General features: G+C 39.0%; 1 protein-coding gene and 1 long non-coding RNA gene across 2 annotated transcripts; one reads left to right on the forward strand and one right to left on the reverse strand.

The window, feature by feature from the left end:
* Positions 1-2606: 2606 nt before the first annotated feature.
* LOC119629564 (ribonuclease H1-like) lies at positions 2607-3224 on the reverse strand. Its single transcript, XM_038015700.1, has one exon. The coding sequence runs from the start codon at positions 3222-3224 to the stop codon at positions 2607-2609; it is 618 nt and encodes a 205-aa protein (XP_037871628.1).
* A 2630-nt stretch (positions 3225-5854) lies between these two features.
* On the forward strand, positions 5855-6763 carry LOC134200248 (uncharacterized). The gene is made up of 2 exons (XR_009975077.1): positions 5855-5985; positions 6355-6763. It is a non-coding gene; the product is annotated as an uncharacterized LOC134200248 (long non-coding RNA).
* The last annotated feature ends 8866 nt before the right edge of the window (positions 6764-15629 follow it).

The raw sequence follows: 15629 nt of genomic DNA on the forward strand, positions 1-15629 counted from the left end.
GGAGGAGGGAAAAAAACAACATGACCAGACGCATCTTAACGTAATTTTACTAAATGGATAATCGAAAATATTTTAACGATATTCCCTTAAAGAGGACTACACAACATTCTAATATGGCATTGATGAAATTAAATATACTAGAGGTCCGGCAGTAGTCGAAATTCGACTATAATTAATTGGAATTGTAAGTTTGTACACTATTATGATTGTATTTTATACTTCTATAATCACAAATTTCGCCAAGACTACACTATAAAAAATATTAACAAAGGCAAACAATATTTAATCTATTCTCAATTTGACAACAGACGTCAAGAACAAAAGTTTGACAATAAATAGTATGCATGCGTGTGTGCATCAAATACATGCTATGTAGTGTGTGTAATGTTTTCTTTATTGATTTAATGTATCTTTTATGCATTATTTTAAGAAAATATTAGCATTGTGCACTTCTTCTCTATATTCTCTATAAGTGTGGAAAATTTCATGCTCCTCCGTCCGCGCAATTTTCGTAAAAAGGGATACAAAGTTTTTGCTTCACGTATTAATATATAGATATTCCAAACAAATTACCACACTATGAGACGAGAAGGTTAACTTTGTACTCACATTTCTTTCTTATCACAGATGATCACAATAGTGATAAAATCATAGCAAAGCCCGCGACAGCAGATACTATAAATGCCTGTCGGTAAAAATGAACCAGCTAGTAGTGGAATAAAAATCAACTTTAAATGACTAGGCTGTAACAATACTTGCATGTTTTCATAGTATTTTATTAATATACACAAACAAGTGGAATAGCCTCTTAGGCAAACAGCAAATATGCAGGGATAAACAAAAAATCTAATTAACTTCACAGAGAAGGGGGGCTTTATTTACTTTTAAATAAAACTGCTTTGCTGACCTTTCCTATTATTGCCCTCGTAGGCAGACGAGCATATGGCCCACCTGACTGACGGTGAGTGGTTACCGTCGCCCATAGATTTCAGCAATACCAGAGGCTGGCCAAGCCGCTGCCTACCGTTAAACTTACGCGACTTATATTTATAAATAGTATGAATGTAAAGCTCTCACATATATGCACCGCCACCCTGCCTATTTCTGTGGCTATTACTTTTTTTTTTTGCTACCTAAGCTGATAGCCTGATGACGTTGCTAACACGAACCCTAGCAAGAGCCGTGCTTCGCAGAATCTACCACCGGATCGGAAACGCGACCCACTGAGAAGATCCGGCGAGAAACTCAGTGGGCTGTGTCTGAGGGTTAATTTACTCGACGAGCCCTTCGTCGCAAGCGACGGGTTCGACGAGAACGGTGACCGGTGCTTGAGGTACCTAAAAGCACCGTTAGCGGATCGGGAGGATTCGAAATGACGTGGAGCGATTACCATGCGTTCAAATTCCTATTGCGAAACAAGCGTCATACAATACAACTGAGATTAACTTATCTATGACTTTACCGGAATTTTAAATATGAAATGTGACTTGACATTAGCACATCATAAATAATTTGAACGATGATTTAATTTATAATTAACTACTGAATGCAGTGAAGGAGCAATAAACAAATGAAAGAACTCTTGTAGTTTTATTTTTTAATAATTGATTCTAACATATCCCATACATAAATATTACGTTTAATCCCACGGCGGATTACGCCAGTTACGCTAACAGATGGCGTGTGTGAATAGACAAACACACTAAGCACAAAATACCTAATGTGAGGCCTGCGTTGGAAGTTGACAGTATGAGAACATAATGCGTCATTTTACGTGTAGATAAGATTCGGCTACCTGCGTCATTGATTATAAACACACAAGGATGCTCAATGAATCGGTACTCAAAGCCGGATCTGAAAGTTTATAGTATCCATAATGATATTTCTGGATTAGTTTTAAATTTATTTTGTAAATTTACTTTTTTGGTGCCAAAAGGTGAAAATTTGGTTTCAGTCAGAGCATATTGGTGATCGCAATATGTTTTTTTTTTTTTTTTGTATTCTAATCCCGTTTTCCCCTGACTTTGTCAGAGCTCTTAAAAGTGGTTATGTGAATTATTGTCATATTTATTATATGTTTACCTAGAGTTTTTGATTTTTTTATTTTTATTTCCAAAGTTAGTACATTCCGTGAAGTTACACTGTTTTTAAACAATAAGTCCCCATGCTTACCAGGCCATATTATTCCTAATAAGGTGGAAGCGTGGGTCAGGCTTCCTTATTACGTTTTATTGTGCGTTCGGCTATTTTCGTTGCATACTTCAACAGAATGTCCCTTTCCTGTTTTTCTCGCATAATGTGGCTTATGCTGTTAAGGCTCAGCTCCATCTGTAGCTCCTGCTTCAACTCGTACCTCTCGGCCGCAAAAACAGGGCATTCCAGAAGTATGTGAGGAAGAGACTCAGTCGCGCTGGGCTCGCAGATGCACAATGGGCTCTGCTTACATTTAAATCCGTGCAAGTATTCGGAGAACCCACCGTGCCCTGTTAGTACTTGTGTTATTACCCCCCGTGGCTTTATTTTGCGCACGATCTGGTATGCATCTCCAGCGTCTGGGAAAAACATTTTTGTGACCCCCGCGGTTTCTCCGCTTTCATACCTCCGGTTCACTCAGCCAGCGACTCCAAACGGATCTGTCGCCTGACGAATGAAACCGGGCAGAGGTCATAATCCGGCTTCGTTTTTCTTTTTAGAGCCACTTCTTTGGCCAGGTGATCGGCGCGCTCATTCCCTTCCAGTCCAGCGTGTGCCTTTATCCAGAACAAGGATATATCTTTGCCCTGGGATAAAGCCATGTCGAGGTTGGCTCTGGCTTCCACTGCTAAGGCATGGAGGGCACTCTGGTTCGTGACTGTCTGTAGTGCGGCCTTTGAGTCACTATAGATGCCAAAAGCTCCCTCCCCGCGCCGCAGTATCTGTCTGGTGGCTACGCATATTGCCAGGAGTTCCGCCTGGTAGACAGTACAGCAAGAAGGCAGACTAAGTTTCGAGGACTTGATCTCGGCCTCCCTATCCCAAAGGGAGAGTGCCGCTCCGACTTTGCCCTCGATCCTGCTGCCGTCTGTGAAGAATCGTACATCTTGGCTGTTGTGGGTTTCCACATGTGACTGATCCACCAGGCTCACGAACTCCATGGTCGTATGTTCCGCCGGGTGCGGCGTGTCTGCGAATGCCACTACCCGTTCCACCTCACGGCCGGCCAGCGATGTCACCCCCTTCTTCATCTCGTACAGTGCGGCTGCTTTCTGTACCCGGAGATCGAGTAGGAGTATCCCCGCCAAAACAAGTGCCGAATGCAGCGAAACGGTGTGGTACGATCCGCATAACGATCGCAGTATGTTAGCTTGATACTCAAACAACGCTGCTACCCATTTTCCAGATAATCCATGAGACGTTTTTACGACACCCACCGGAAGAAATGGGTCGTTGCTGTTCTAAGCCCAGCTTTTAGTGTGTTACATTTAATTAATAGGTTGGAGGAAAAGCTTATTCGCAGTTTTTAGGAAAATTCACAACATTTTTTAATATAGTTTATTTACATTTAACTATAAGTATATAGAGACCATTTTGTTCGATAACTTTTTACCATCTTGTAGGTAGGGACATGATCCCATTGCTATAGAAATTTTGAGGCTTCTGATCAAAATACCGCGATTTATATTTTCAACAAATATAAAAATCTTTTTAAATTCTGCACAAGTATATCAAAATTTAACAGCCAGATGTTACGAATATTTATTGTTACTAATCCCAACTCAAGGTTTCTGCATGTGCCGTCGTTATTAAAACTATAATTATTTTATCTAACAGGATATTATAATAACGTTACATTTTAATGAATATTCTATTAATATCATCGATTTATGAACTATAAACTGAAAGTTGAATATACAACTAGCATCCTGCCTTATTCCTATGCAACATAATCGTGTGTTCTGATAAGTAATGCCGCCATGCGTTTCAAGACATCATAAAGAATTCTCAAGAGTATTATAGTTGAACAGCTAGAAGCGTTTATACCGGAAACAAATAGGAAAGGTAGACAGGGTACCAACTGGACTAAAGCATTACCCTTACTATCAACAACTTCAACGTAAATGAGACTTTGAACTAGTGTCCCAAGGTATGCAGTGGCTTGCATTATTGTCTTCTTGGACGTAGTTAATAGCTTAAAATAAACTCTATTGGTTGGTACAAATAAATACAAATTGAAGGAAAAACGAAATAGTTAAGGTACTTGTCCGGTCACGAGGCGACAGTATGGTTTGCACAGATGCGCATCTTCCACTCAACCAGCTGATCAATATTCAACAATTAGAGTAAACATTTCAAATTTCGTATTAAACTGAAGATGATGAAGTCATTTGGCGGCCATTACGTTACGTTACATACGACTGTATATGTATGTTCCACATATACTGTGGAATTTGATCATCTGATTAACTGTGATATACGGATCCAAGCTATACCAAAATATCTGTTCTTCTTTCTGCCTGAATACTGATACCAGATTTAATATTAGGATATTAATATATGACTATAAATCCCGCACAACACCAAAAGAGAAAGGGTCTGATAAAAAATCAGCGCTGTCCGATGCACTTCTAAGGACTTCAGCCGAGCTGCCTTATTTTGCCTTTAATTTTGTTTCTGGTTTATTGGATATATAACTAGCGACCCGCCCTCGTTTCGCTTCGGAAACATTAAACTTTATTAATTTTATTATTGATGATAGCTGAGTCCCGCGATGTTACCTGCGGTTATTATCGTACCGCGGGTGACGCCGCGGGGCGAAACTAGTCTAAAAAAGCAGCCTGAGTTACTCCTCATATCATCAGATACCTATCAGTGAAAGTCTCGTCAAAATCGGTCCAGCTGTTCCAGAGATTAGCCGTAACAAACAGTCAGACAGACAAAAAAAAAAAAAAATTTCGTATTATATGTACTGTGGTATACATACTTACGCATTAAGTAAAAGTGATTATTTTATTGTTACAAACAGACACTCCAATTTTATTTATTTGTATAGATTGCATAATATACCGCGGCTATGTACATATTATGTCTGTATAAATATACATTTATTAATTATCTATTACAAACCCGTTACATTCATCTATGACAGAACAAGTTCTCCGGAATGTCTACAACAATTCTACCAAAGTTCAATAATCATAATCGAATGAATAGCTTAGACGACCCACAGACGACAAACATACAAAATTGTTAAATAAAGTTTTGTTTTAAGAATTAGAGAACTTCGAAAATGACGAAATAGAGATTTATTTTAGGTGAATTTATTATAAATGATTAATAATAACGCAATAATTTATTATATATAGGACCATATATCTGGTATTTAAAAATCAATTTTATTAGTGTGAGTAATTATTGGACAAAGCCGTTCTAGAATAATCTAAAAAATATAAATATCGATCCAGTTTTGTATGATAGGATTAAACCGTGTAAAAGTAGATCTGGATTATGACGTTTGTCATGCCCGTCAATCCGCGCTGCAATTATCTCTTTCGTATCCTATAGCAACAACACTATTTTTATTACTTAGATAGGCGAACCTGATATTGAATAGTTACCAGTGCCCGTGGACTACACAACATAAATACCGACACCCGCCTTGGATCTTAAAATCGAAGTCCCAATTGGATTGAATAACGACGGTCCCCCGTTCAAAATTTCACGGGAGAAAGAGGGACGATGTTGGTACCTACAAATATGAAGTTACAATTCGCCATCATGGTTCCAAGCCAGTTTCGGCCATGGCGACCAAAATTGTCTGCTTAATAATTTGAAAAAACCCAATGTCTGCCCCTCTCATGCGCTGCATTCTCACTATCCACGAAGCTGTTAAAAAGGTGGTGGTGGTGGTGTTTCGCCCTACCACTCGTACCAGTGCCGTAAGACAGAAGACGCGTGCCTGTATCGTCGGATGACTACTCAATACCCTCAGATCAATAGAAGATATTAGTAAGTAACTAATCATTACTAAAATTGGACGACCACGTCTCACTCTTTTAGATTTATAAAAAAATACAAAAGGAAATCACTTACGCATCTCTTAATGAATACAAGAAAATACCATTTGCCCATAATTAGCCTCGAGCCATCCTCTGCGGTGTGATCAAATGTTTAATTTGGGTCGGTCTTCCTCTAGTTCGCGATAGAGACGTAATAAAGTAATTAGAAGCTTGGGTGGGGCACAAGATTCCTGTGTGAAACTCAGTAGGCGTAGGTTTATTTCAAAAGAATTTTCAAACAAAATAATTCTACTTTTATTTAAACTAAAACTTAAACCAAGAAGTAATTATATCTGCCACATAAATAATATTATTGCAGGCACGGTCATCCGGCTCCAAATTAGGATTCGCTGGGCTATAGGTACCAGAAATTGACATACATACTTATATACTTTTAAATATATAGATAAATGGACAATAAACACTCAGACAAATAGCACACAAACCTGTTTATCACACAATGTTTGCCCAATGCGGGAATCAAACCGAAGACCCTCGTCGCAACAGTCAAGAACGCTAAATTCTGCACCACCGAGTCTGCCAACCACATGAGAAAGTGTAATCAAAATTCTACTAATTAAAAACTGAGAAGCCAGTCTCTGTAGTCAAAATCGGCATACTTGATTCTTGATTACACTAAAATTAGTGTATTGCTCGTTGTTGCGTCTATTTCTTAGATGTATCTTGAGGTGGCCAAGAAAATGAATAAATGCGTTTACTTCTTCAAATACTCATTATATTATTTTTAATTAATTTACAAATATAGAATTGAAATGCGCGTCCATCTTTTTTCTTCGTGTTATAATAATTTTAAATTTTGACAATTGGTGCCACTGTTGCGTTTCCTGTTTTGTGATTGGTTCGTGCGATATGACGTCATCGTTGGCCAATCACAGCCATCAATGTATCACGTGGCGTTGATTCGTTAACACTCGTAAACCATAAACGTAAACTCGTGAAGTCGTCGTGACCTAAAGCATAAGACGTCCGGTGCATTCGTATCTAGCGATGCAACGGTGTTCGAATCCCGCAGGCGGGTACCAATTTTTCTAATTAAATACGTACCAAATTGTCACGATTAACTTCCACGGTGAAGGAATAAAATCGTGTAATAAAAATCAAACCCGCAAAATTATAATTTGCGTAATAAATAAATAAATAAATAAATTACTGGTGGTAGGACCTCTTGTGAGTTCGCACGGGTAGGTACCACCACCCCGCCTATTTCTGCCGTGAAGCAGTAATGCGTTTCGGTTTGAAGGGTGGGGTAGCCGTTGTAACTATACTGAGACTTTAGAACTTATATCTCAAGGTGGATGGCGTATTTACGTTGTAGATGTCTATGGGCTCCAGTAACCACTTAACACCAGGTGGGCTGTGAGCTCGTCCACCCATCTAGGCAATAAATAATAAAAATCTTACGTTACGGACGTTTTTTTCCGGTTAGGGTACCCCTCCGCATCGTCCCATAAGGAACTCCGTTCCAAAAAAAAAAACCGAACAACTTTCCTGAATCCGACCCGGTCGACCCCCGTTGTCCTGGTCTGACCTACGTTGCCCCCGGCATGCCTAAAGTACTTACAACGAAGTACAAAGTTTCCGCGAACCAACTAACGGCGGACCGACTTACTAATTTATCGTTAAGCCTGCCAACAGCAGAACCTTTGAATTGTTTTTTAATGGCTCTTGTTGGACCAAAACATGAATTCACGATCCGCATAGTATTTAGTCGATACCGGAGATTATCTATATATTAATACGTGAAGCAAAAACTTTGTATCCCTTTTTACGAAAATTGCGCGGACGGAGGAATATGAAATTTTCCACACTTATAGAGAATATAGAGAAGAAGTGCACAATGCTAATAATTTTTTTAAATAATGCATAAAAGATACATTAAATCAATAAAGAAAACATTACACACACTACGTACCATGTATTTGACGCACACACGCATGCATACTATTTAGTGTCAAACTTTTGTTCTTGACGTCTGTTGTCAAATTGAGATTAAATATTGTTTGTCTTTGTTAATATTTCATATAGTGTAGTCTTGGCGAAATTTGTGATTATAGAAGTATAAAATACAATCATAATGGTGTACAAACTTACAATTCCAATTAATTATAGTCGAATTTCGACTACTGCGGGAACTCTAGTAATAATAGACATCCGGCTTGTAGAGTATAGCGGCTATTTCACTCTATCAAATCCGAACACAATCTGTCTCTACAACTACGACTACTAATTCGAGCTCACAATAACCTATTCTGACGTCATTTAAATTATTGTCATTTTAATTACCTGTTTATTACTATTCTGGTTTGAATATCGCTAGTGGGCGAACCTACGGGGCTCAGTTTGACAGAATTTGCTAATAAGTATCTACCCCCAGCAAGAGCAATGCTTCGTTGACTCTACCATTGGATCGGAATCGCCACCCACTGAGAATATCCTGCGAAAAAAATCAGTTCGTAGACAGGTTGAGACTTGTGTATGTCTTATGATACTATGTGTAGTACATACATTTTTTTATGATGACTATTCGATTAATTTTCAAGTCTTAATTACGTACGTACGTAATTTCAGTCAAATAATATCCGTGTGAAAAAACTTGAAAGCTATTTTTTATTACTTAACGTTTTATGTCATCAAAATTAGCATGGCTATGGAATGAGCTCCCCTCCACGGTGTTTCCCGAGCGCTATGACATGTCCTTCTTCAAACGAGGCTTGTGGAGAGTATTAGGTGGTAGGCAGCGGCTTGGCTCTGCCCCTGGCATTGCTGAAATCCATGGGCGACGGTAACCACTCACCATCAGGTGGACCGTATGCTAGTCTGCCTACAAAGGCAATAAAAAAAATAAAAAAGTCCTGAAAACGACCAGTTTTTGCTTGTCTCGCTAATGGCCGGTCCCCAGTCTTTGGGCACGAAATAATAATTAAACTAAGGCAATTTGGCCGACATCAGATTAAATCGTTCTTGGCATTTGTTTTGGGCGTGCGAAAGGTTTTAGGATAGAATTCATTAATTTTCAATCAAAAAACGGATAAGTATAATCGGCCTTCTGTAAACTAAGATTTATTCTATGACAGGTTTATAAATGCTTTGCCTGGAAATATTTGTTCCATCGCTAATTCTATTCGTTTCTTTAAAATTCGAAAGTTGAAAATATTTATTTGTGATAATAAAGTCAAACATTCTTATAATTACATACCTATTTAAGCGTTACGTATTCTGTTATACATATATCTGATTTATCATAAAAGTATTGTTTTTCTGTATTCTAAAATAGTACATATAACATCTATACATCAAAGAGCGACATTAGAAAATTCAAAGACATTTCTTTCATTCCATTCCATGTCCCTATTTATGACCAACCTTAAACTGGTTAACAATGACAATAAACCACCTATCCAAATCAATACGACAAAGTAAACAAAAATCGTTTCGTATTATTCAGTTGATATTTCCACTGGGATCGTACAGAGCACAATCTGAAATCGTGTGAAACTAATTATCTTACAAAGGGTGTATTCATGTGCACACGTACAGGTAAAACTTAGAATTTAGACAGGGGGCAATATTTGTGTCATCATGTGTATACTCTACTGACAAGAAAACCAAAATAGCCCGACGGATTCCAAGGTTTAATTGGCATGGAAACAACAACATCAGAAAAGAGGAGGGTAGAGCTGGAGATTGACCTTTCCACCGTATAACAGTCAACGCCGAATATCTGGCGGCGGCTAATTAATTATCCGGACGCAAATAAGGCTTCAGCAGCCTCGAAGCACTAAATCTCTTCCAAAAGCAATACCGTGAAAGAACGCGAGAACCCGCCATGCGTATTTTCCCAAGAAAGCCTCATGAAGCCACGACCCTCAGCATCGAGAATTAACTACACAAGGAAGAGGGCATGGCACATTGCTCCATGAACGCAAAAATGAAAAAGCAGCGTGGGTAGACCTCCCACGAGGTGGCCGAAGATATATTAAAGAGTACGGGAATACGCTGGATGCGGGTTGCGCAGGACCCGTCGTTGTAGCAAAGCTTGGATAACACCTATGTCCAGCAGTGGACGTCTGTGGGCTGATAAAAAGAAAAAATCTGTTTTTCAATAAACCTTCACAGTGTACAGAGGTCAGCAGTGCAGCTAGAATATGTCCATGATACAACCAAGCAACTAAATTGCATACGAACCACCGTTAGTATCAAGTTTGACTGCGTTACTAACAAAATAAAATTCACGTTGTTTGTTTTGTAATATGTCGATACCTTACTTATTGGCCAACGCTCCTAACAACACTATTCATTGAAAAAATAACCGTAAATTATATTTCAGAAACAACTTGTTCTATTTTGCCACAGAAACCAACCTGTTTTTTTTTGGGCTGGTGTCGTATTTCCTGCAAGATCTTCGCGTTGATGGTGCACATATGTGGTACATAACTGGTCAGTTGGAAGAAGATGAAGAATTAACTTCCTTGCACTCTTCAGCCCAGCGTCCGACACAGTCTCAGGCTATAACCATCGATCGAAATCAACGATATTCCAATTTGTACAAAGTATCTTGCTTTCTCATTAATAGCTTTAGTAGATTATAAACTGCACTGTCAAGGGAACAAACAATTCATGAATTGCATGAATGAATACATGAATTGAATAACAGTACTAAGTGCTAACACAGCATGAACGAGACCTAAGAAAATTTTCATTAAAAGTTTCCTGAACACATTGCTGCTCATTGCTTTGTTATTTGTCTAACTGTGTTGTTTACGCTACGGAAATACTTTAGTTTGTTGATTTCGATACGTTTCAAACGGGAGAACGCGAAAATGACAATTATTTTACACCTTTAAACGCCTAGATTTGTGAAAAACCATGCAATCTAGACAGGGCCACCAATAAAAAGCACAAAGTCAATGATGTTATTTCGGTAGAGTGATGCCATTTGTCGTCACATAGCAAAACGGATATCGGAAACGGACATTCTCGAATCTTACAGTTGTATCGAGAGTGTCTAATGGTTCAGAGAATGTTCTCGACAACAAGACGGTTAATTCAATATTTTAAAATGTTCTATCGAGAATGTTCTGGAAAATTTAAAACATAATCGAAACGACCCTACCTCGTTAAAGTAATAAAGTAGATGAACATAAAATAAAATAAAGAATAAAGTAGTAGCAGTAGTAGTAACCCTATGGGCCACATCGTTGACTGCCTCGTGCTCTAAGGCAATAAAAAAACGACATCCAATCTCAGAAGGCGTATTATATGAGACAAATAATGCTAGTGACGGGTCCGTCGTATTGTTCAGAGTAGAATTTGGAGTATGCCATTTTACTTGTGACCGTGGTGTAGGTTTCAAAGGGTTTATCAATTAACCAATAATAGTGTATATTTTCTGTATAAAAACTTCTCTTATACAATACAATTGAGATTTAGGCCTCACGTCGGTAAAGTTTAAAGCTCTCCTTTCACCTCACCCAGGTCCTTTCGGGGCATGGATGCTTCGGGAGGTATCTGTGGAGAGTCTGCGGAAGGGAGCCACATCCGGGCTGCCACCAGTGCGGGCACCCGAACGATGACGCCCAGCACGCGCTAGAAGCGTGCCCACGGTGGGAGCACCCGCGGCGAAACCTCGTCGCGGTGTTGGGGCAGGACCTCTCTTTGAGGGCTATCGTCGCCCATATGGTAGAGGACCGGAGTTCGTGGGAGGTCATGGCTGGGTTCTGTGACTTGGTCATGGCGCTTCGTGAGGCTGAGGAGCGCGAAAGGGAACGGGATCCCTCTTCGGCTCCTCAGCGCAGAAGGCGGGGTGGACGGCGCGTGCGAGAGGCCGCCGCTCAGCCCTCGTAGGGACTATCGAGTGCCGGGTGCGGGGGCGTTTAGTCGGTAGTCGTTCTGCGGGGCAAGTGCTTCGCGCGCCTTTTTCAAGGCGTAGTCTCCTGTGAGAAATTGGGGGAGATGAAGGACCTCGGCCCTTCTCTTCTCCCCTTCTTCCTCTCAGGAGGCGCCGGAGTCCGACATAACCCTGTCCGTTACCCGCCTCGACCGGGTAAAAGCGATACTCAAGCGATAGACCGCGAGCTTATTCCCACTTTCAGGTAATTTCTGAAAAGCTTAAGCTGCAAAGTTACTTTTTAATCATATCTCTTCTTCTCAATCTTCTTGTCACACTTGATGGAGCGGTCGTGGTCGTCATGTTGGAGGGGGCAGACTTTTCGTCGCGAAACGTGTCCGAAGAATACCACCATGCGAAGCTGTACTGTGGAAAACAAGCGCTGCTTGATGTCAATTCTTGAAATATCGAGATTTTTGTACGAAACTCTGTCTACGAAACTCCAAGCACTCTTCTTCAGCACCACATCTCTAGAGCGTCATTTTCTTTCTTTCCACTTAATCATATCTAATAACAACGACAAGAAAAGGCTAAACAAAACTCGCTAAAGACTGAATACGTCACACGTAAAGTTGATTTTCCACGCAAAGATGAAAAGAATCGCAAAACAATTTGAGAATGCCGCGAATTACGACACAGTTAACTTGAAGTACAAGTTTAATTAAACAAAAATTTACTTTAACTTCAAAATAGAATTTCAGTCACAAGGGAAGGAGGCATAAAAAGGTCTTAAACTACATTACTTGTCTTCTCAGTCACCCTAGATTTAGTGCTAAGACCATTTCGCCCTTTCAGTTTCAATTCCAAATCCAAGATTGTTTGAACAAAATTTCGTTTAAATCTGTCTGGAGACCTTGAGGGATTTAGCTACTAATCAAACCAATAGCCTCTCTTAAAATAAATAGGATTTGAAAAATTTAACAATCTTATATTTTGCCTGGTGGCTAAATTTTTTTCCTTCCTAAGCTGATGGTCTTGAGAGGCCATATCAACGTCACCGGGCGAGTAGGTGAGCTAACTGGGCTTAAACCTGACGTTGATGCTAACACGAACCCTAGCAAGAGTCGTGTTTCGCAGAATCTACCGCCGGATCGCGGAAACGCAACCCGCTGAGAAGATCCGGCGAGAAACTCAGTGGGCTGTGTCTGTGCGGTAATTCACTCGCCGAGCCCTTCGTCGCAAGCGACGGGTTCGACGAGAACGATGACCGGGACAGTCCTAACTATTTCGGCCTTAAAGCTAAAGACAAGGTTCAAAGTGCTCAAAGGTTCAAAGTTTACGTCTATGGGCTCCGGTAACCACATTACATCAGGTGGGCTGTGAGCTCGTCCACCTACATAAACAATAAAAAAGTGTGATACGGATACTAATAGAATTGAAATCTTTCTCTAAATCTAGTATACAGTTTGTGTTGGTTTATTTATATAATAATAATAATAATAAATATTTACTAACAATCACGCCACGTGAATTATAGTGACGTCTAAATTGGAATTCTTTGATTTAAAGTTATTGCTATAATAAAAGAAAATAGTGTATGATTAATAGAGTTAATAGGTAAGGCGTCTTGTGAGTTCCCAGTGGCAGTTTGTAGAGCGGGGAAGCCCTTGTATTATAACCCTGCTAAGACATAGTATTCGTATCTCAAGGTGGGTGGCGGCATTCACGTCAAGGACTCCGGTAACCACTTAACACTAGGTGGGTCGTGAGCTCGCCCGTCCAGTTAAGCAATAAAAAAATGCCATTATCATACAAGTTCCTTTGCATAAGTAAAACATAGATTTTTTGCTGCTACAAATACATTAGAACTTCAGAAGAATTGTTCCATTATAAAATTCACTGAATCAAATAGTTCGATCCATCATTAGTTTATTTTATGAACACAATTCACGGCGTGATACGTAATATCCATCCCATTTAATATCAGTCATGCAGTGATTGATGTCCCCCGCTTATTTTAATATAATTCTGCGTGAGCTTTTAAAAGTTTCACTTCGGCAGTGAGAGGTTTTGGTAGAAAAACATTTGAATTTAAAAGAGAAATTATATATGAGTATCATTAATTTTCATTATCAAAATAAGCCCATATTGACACTGAAAATTTACAAATTTATTAAATACTAGCGACCCGCCCTCGCTTCGCTTCGGAAACATTAAAACACACATGAAACAAAAAAAATAATAAAAAAAAATAAAAAAAAAGTAGCCTATGTTCATCAGGGACAATGTCGGCTTCTAATGGAAAAAGAATTTTTCAAATCGGTCCAGTAGTTTCGGAGCCTATTCGAAACAAACAAATAAACAAATCTTTCCTCTTTATAATATTAGTATAGATACAAACTGTGTGAAGATTATTCAAATTGGTCTCGAAGATTTATATTTCCTTTCAAATCTTATCTCACGTACATATTAGTGTAGTTCATTTGTTCACTTTTTTTTTATTGCTTAGTTTGTGGGACGAGCTCACAGCCCACCTGGTGGTAAGCGATTACCGGAGCCCATAGACATCTACAACGTAAATGCGCCACCTACCTTGAGATAAAGTTCTAAGGTCTCAGTATAGTTACAACGGCTGCCTCACCCTTCAAACCGAAACGCATTACTGCTTCACGGCAGAAATAGGCAGGGTGGTGGTACCTTCCCGTGCGGACTCACAAGAGATCCTACCACCAGTACATATTATGTAGTTCATTTCTTAATAAAGCGTTGTTTGCTTATAAACCCACTACCAGCTATTTAGATTAAAACAGAGTTGCCGGGCAATTTCACGCGTGTTAAATTTGTAATTCAGGAATAATGTTACATTTTCCCGGAAAAAACAATTGACAATTGTAAATTTTTGATCCATCAACTGCCAAACGATTCAGAGAACCGCTGGTACGTAAAACCGGGAACTAGCGGCCACACGGTCATATTTATTTAGTTGATAAACCCGGCGTTGCCCGGGTTTTATCATTTACCTTGACAAAATATATTATCTGAAGTCCATTTAAAGAAAATCTATGTAGAATTAATCCAAATCAATTGTACTAATCTTACGTGATCGAGCTATACTATACAAACTTCCTTATTTATACTACATATTATTATAAAATTAAATACACCACATTTAAAAACCTTAGACTTCATCAAAAAGCGGCTTAGTAATTTCCAGCTCAATAGCACTTTTTATATTAAAAAAAATCGATTAATTCGGACATTCCGCTCCGAAGAGAACTTAGAAAAACATATAGAAGAAATAATTTCAATAAACTTTTCAGAAGGTCATCTTCGTTGGTAATAAATGTCACTTGTAGTCCAATCATAAGTACATTATTCAAGAGGTCATTGTACGATCTAGAAGATTCTTCGACGCAGAAGGCACCTTTGGGATCGTTATGCTAGAAAATAACGTTTATACGTCGTCTAGAAAATAGTTGTGGAAACTGTTTTAGAAATCTCTAGTACTAATTAAACTATTATTTTAAGTTTATGTTTTTAAAGGCATTGCACTTGTTTTCTTTTGTGAAGCGTTATTTTATTTGCCTTTAAATTACCCAACCATAAAATTAATAAGTACTTGCTGACCCGGCAGACTTCGTAGTGCCTTAATCGAGTAATAAAAGACCTAAACTTTTGTATAAAATAAACAAAAGGAATTCGTCCGACGGGGGACACATCAAAGGAAAAACAAAATTGTTATTTTT

This window comes from Bombyx mori, chromosome 15 (genome assembly GCF_030269925.1).
Source record: "Bombyx mori chromosome 15, ASM3026992v2".
Taxonomy (NCBI): Eukaryota; Metazoa; Arthropoda; class Insecta; order Lepidoptera; family Bombycidae; genus Bombyx; species Bombyx mori.

Excerpts from the sequence above, each read along its gene's own strand:
- LOC119629564 (XM_038015700.1), bottom strand. The coding sequence starts at position 3,224 with ATGAAGAAGGGGGTGACATCGCTGGCCGGCCGTGAGGTGGAACGGGTA.